Raw genomic sequence first — 5,171 nt, forward strand, 5'->3', positions numbered from 1 at the left:
TTTCACAAATAATCAACACTTTTAATAAATTTTGATATTCATTCCACTAATTAGGGATTCAATGTTTCAATTTAAAAAACTAAAAAACTAGGAGCTGAATCAATAATTTAAAAGAAAAGGAAGATATAAGCAGCCTTAAGATATATATTTTTCTGTTAATATATTGTAGTATTAAATCATGATTCAACCTAGCTATAGTGCAATATCTGAACTTGGCATTCATCGCCCATAATTAAAAATGAATTTGTAAAAACCAGGTCATCATTATTTTAAAAATGTAGCTATATATAGTTAATAATATGAAATTAGTAAAACTAACAATTTGGAAGGATGCTTGTATTGGTACATTATATTTAAGAAACAGTAATAGACAGAAAAGAAAATGATGTAAGCAGGAAACAAGTGTTAGTAAAATATTGGTGTGGGAAGAAGAAGTGAAGAGGTTCATGTGTTGTGATTGGACAAGTTATGGTGGGTAGAAATGGGTGAAGGTGGTTGGACAATTTTATCATGATCATACCACTTTATTTACTTATAAAATTCGGTGTATATATGTAAACAACAAGACTCAACTTCTCCTCGTGCAGGAAACTAGGCCAAATTTTTAATTTCTTATTCAATTGAGAGATCAATTTCACACATGATCGTACTAATTAACAATCACTTTCATTTCATCTAAAATTATTAATTAAGTAATAGATAATGTTAGAATATATTAAGATATCACACTGTATTTCATAAAAGTATAAAGTTATTTACATATATACAGTAATTTTCTTTCTAGATGTATCTATTGGGTTTTAAATTCTTTAGGATGAATCATTTTGTACAATAAAAATGAAACTGAACTTTTTGAATAACTTCAAAAGTAAAATCGATCCTTATATTTTTATTTACTGATATCACGCGGATAATATCAGGATAGGCATGTGCTTACCTTAAGCTAATAGAGACATTAGAGCAAGAAAAACTGTTTCATCTAAATATGAATAATATTCTCAAAACACATGAAATAATTGGGTATGTTCTGAATCCTCTTTGTATCAGGACCCTTGATTTACACCTACGATTAAGGAATCTCAATTCCGGTATATCACTAACGACCTAAAATACATTCACTAGTCACTACAAGGAATAAGGTAAATGTTGACGCGGACTACTGGTTTTACCCGAGGCCACCTATAAATAGAATGTGATTTTATAGTTAATTAAGGTACATGCATACATCTGTTGCAATTTACTCTCAATTGCTTAGTGCTTTAATCTTAGACTACACTAATTTAGATATCAGAGTGGAGTTGTCCGTCAACCCTTAATGCTTTTTCTGTTTTACTTCATGCATCAAAAGAGTTCTTGTTGTCATCGGAGCACTATCACACAAATTCAATCCTATCATTTACATTAAAAAAAAAAAAGAAAAAGTGTTCAACTGATATGAATTGATTAGTTCTATGTATTACTAATGGAGTATTATAAAGTTTTTACTATGAGAACTGCTTTACATGTTTCTACTATTAATATATATTCTAAATATTAGCAGACAATCCAATCCAAATAATTATTTGCTATATATAACTCAACGTATGAATATTGTTACAGTCAATGGGTATTAAGGTAAAGTGAGAAATAAGTGTGATGGCATTTTGGTAAATGAGTGAATGAAACCATCTTTGTCAAAGAGTTAGCTATAATTGTGAAGATAAATTAAACAAGGACTTAGCCAAGGCTGCTTCTTCTTCAAGGTTGATTTATGGATAACTCATCTTGCTTGTTCATATAATTAAGAGAGCAAACTTCCAAGAATCATCCGTACAGTGGAAGAAAAAGTTGTAGGGTATATATATATATATATATATATATATATAGAGGCAAGTGGTGAAGCAAAGTGATGAAAATGGAGGAAACACTTCCTCCAGGATTCAGATTTCATCCAACAGATGAAGAACTCATTACATTTTATTTAACAAAAAAGGTATCTGATGTGACTTTCACTTCCAAAGCTGTTGTTGATGTTGATCTCAACAAATCTGAACCTTGGGATCTTCCAGGTATCCTATCTCTCTATCTCTATTTTTCATGTCTACACATTGCTTTCATATCTATATATATACGAATTATGAATACAAGTTTTCCATAATCAGATACTAATCTATATCTATATGAATTATGAATTTACAGATCCTCTATCCAAAAGCATTAGAGTTTGACTGAGTAATAAGTAGGAATATCAATCGTCAAGGAACCCTTTTACCAAGTTAATAGATAATAACTAAATGATAGAGAAAATATATATGTAGATTATCATTTTTTTGGTTACATATATAGATTATTATTGTAATCATGTATATAGGATTAGGGTTGACTGCTTGTGTGTTGTAATTATATATCTTCATGATAACAGAGCCGTCCTCCAATCCTGAAGATTGTAGGACAATCATGAATATCTCCAATATATATTACTCTCTGTCGCTAAATCCTTCCCGTCAGTAGGAATGCCGGAGGTGATTCCGCTTCGTCAGGAGATGATAGAGCTAAGGAGTCTATAGTATAAGATTCGACCGTAACTATTGGCTTAAACTTTTAATTCAATTGATTCCATGATATAATTATCGTTCAAATTTAATGACAATTGCTTCGGTCATTGGCCAAGTCAAAGCCGTTGGTGCCCCTACAATAATTTTTATTACAATGTTTGACACACTCTTCAATTTGCAGCGAACACTCTTTGGGCTTTAAACACGTATAACTTATGATTATCTTATTATTATGTGTTAGAATTCCATTAATAAATAGAGTTGTCGCAAAATTTAAATACCATAATAATACCATAAAGAAACCCAATGACCTAAAAGATTAAGGTGTAAGTTACATGAATAGTTATTACCATTATTATTTTTTATACTAATATAAACAAACTATTAATTTATAAAAAAAGTAATTAAAAAATAGGTTTTGATTAGTTGTATTTATATTTTGTGATTACATGACGTAAAGCAGATATTATTATCCACACAAAACGTAATTGGAATTTAGCTGCAGATTTTCTGATCCACCACTCTTCACCTAAATATCTACTGTGACATCATTGAAAGAAATTTAAAAGTATTTGTTTATATATTTGTTATCCTAAACATTCACTATTTTGAGGGCTAAAAATAATCCCTATATTATTAAGTATACGTTTGCAGTATGAGCTCATCTAATTGACGAATATTAAAGTTAGGCTTCAAACTTCAAAACTATATATGGCTATTATTAGGATAATGGTTTGGTGTTACAACATTTATAAACATTTACGCCATGATATTATAAATAATAACAAAATGATGATGATGGTTTTGGAGATGATTGGTGTGAATAAAAAGATTATGTACATATGACATTAATTGATTCGTTGGGTATATTATTATCGGAGTATTCTAAGAATTTTGTGACGATGCAGGGAAGGCTTCAATGGGGGAGAAAGAATGGTACTTCTTTAGCCTTCGAGACCGAAAATACCCGACCGGACTCCGAACAAATAGAGCAACGGAAGCCGGATATTGGAAAACCACAGGGAAGGACAAGGAAATATATCGTGGGGGTGTTTTGGTAGGGATGAAAAAAACCCTAGTCTTCTACAAAGGTAGAGCTCCCAAGGGTGAGAAAAGTAACTGGGTTATGCATGAATACAGGCTTGAAAACAAACATCCTTTCAAGAATACCAGGGTACTCATTCTATACATTCTTTCATTTTAATCAATAACATACGATTCTCATAGTTTAAAAGTTTTCAAACACCAATTGAGGTTTTCTGTTTGTAAAGAGACACTTTTTAACCAATTAAGGTTGGCTTGCTCAAATCGTTTAAACTTGAAATCTTGAATTCGAGTCAATGCATCTAAAATGTATTTGATAGGCCTCCGAACCGAGCAATTGGATGAACTATAAAATGGAAATGACTAATAAAATTTTGGATGTTGCAGGAGGAATGGGTGGTTTGTAGAATATTTCAAAAAAGTGCATCAGCAGCAAAAAAGGCACAAACATCACAATCCTCACAGCAATCATTAGGATCACCATGTGATACTAACTCAATTGTGAATGAATTCGGAGATATTGAATTACCAAACCTGAATACTTCATCTACTCAATTTAATAACATCATTCCAACTTACAATATGGACACTTTGAACACAAACTTGAACATGAACAATTGGGCGGCAGCAACCAGAGAAGCAGTTTCATGGCCTTCAAGCTTGCTAAACTCAAACCTCACCATGAATTCATTGCTGCTCAAGGCAATACAACTCAGAAATTATCAACAAAGAGAAGCTAATGACTACTCTTTTCTTGCTCAAGCAGCGAACATTAATACTTGTCAGTTCGGGTCTGATCATTTTAGTCCAAGTAGTTTTCAGGCTTCTTCTTCATCTTCAAAGGTTTTAGAGACAGTGCCGCCGCCGCAATCACAGCCGGAGCAACCATACAATTTGGACTCCATTTGGTGAAGCTAGCTGTAAAAAGATTCAGACTAACATGTTACTAGTTTTTTTTTTTTCCTGTTTATCTTCAACTGTGACTTTAGTTTATGTTTATGCCGCAACAACAATCAATAATCAGCGGTGTTAAATGTGTAGTTATATACTTAATCATTAGATGTTATTACGCATTAATTAATGAAAAATCTTCAACAATATGTCTCTGGTTATATCAGTAAGTATGTATATTATTTCTAATTATGTTGTTGATGTCCTTTTAGATCTCTTTTAGCAGAATGTTTGAGGTCCAAGTCATGTCAATAGTGATCAAAATAAATAACGATTAACTGTTAGCTGATTACATTTAATTAGCTAATTTGATTAGTTTGGCTAGTTCAATATGTAAAATTTAGTTGATTACGAACCGCTGTTTATGTAAAATGACAAATAACAACATGATAAAATCTTTATTTCGGGTTAGAAGAAGAAATTTTATTATACACCAGGTATACCACCTGGTAAAGTTGATGTGGTATGCCTAGCCTATTAAAAAATGACACCCGTATAAAAATTAACAGCTCATTAAAATATTAACCACTCAGACACTCCTCTCCTTCACGTCTCTTCTTCTGCGTTTCTTCTTCCAATTTTTTTCATCTCAGATGTCCCTCAACTCATCTCTCTGTCACTTTCAGAACATAGCCATATCCA

At 31.6% G+C, this 5,171-nt stretch overlaps 1 protein-coding gene across 1 annotated transcript; it reads left to right on the forward strand.

The window, feature by feature from the left end:
* Positions 1-1,758: 1,758 nt before the first annotated feature.
* Positions 1,759-4,599, forward strand: LOC136220350 (NAC domain-containing protein 100). Its single transcript, XM_066008159.1, has 3 exons — positions 1,759-2,048; positions 3,443-3,708; positions 3,966-4,599. Exons 1-3 carry the CDS (start codon positions 1,889-1,891, stop codon positions 4,488-4,490), a joined length of 951 nt encoding a protein of 316 aa, XP_065864231.1. The 5' UTR covers positions 1,759-1,888; the 3' UTR covers positions 4,491-4,599.
* Positions 4,600-5,171: the final 572 nt, after the last annotated feature.

This window comes from Euphorbia lathyris, chromosome 2 (genome assembly GCF_963576675.1).
Source record: "Euphorbia lathyris chromosome 2, ddEupLath1.1, whole genome shotgun sequence".
Lineage (NCBI taxonomy): Eukaryota > Viridiplantae > Streptophyta > Magnoliopsida > Malpighiales > Euphorbiaceae > Euphorbia > Euphorbia lathyris.

Bases quoted from the DNA above. Each gene is read 5' to 3' on its own strand.
- LOC136220350 (XM_066008159.1), top strand. From the start codon at position 1,889: ATGAAAATGGAGGAAACACTTCCTCCAGGATTCAGATTTCATCCAACA. The intron at 2,049-3,442 runs GTATCCTATCTC...GTGACGATGCAG, and splicing joins TGAACCTTGGGATCTTCCAG to GGAAGGCTTCAATGGGGGAG. The intron at 3,709-3,965 runs GTACTCATTCTA...TGGATGTTGCAG, and splicing joins ATCCTTTCAAGAATACCAGG to GAGGAATGGGTGGTTTGTAG.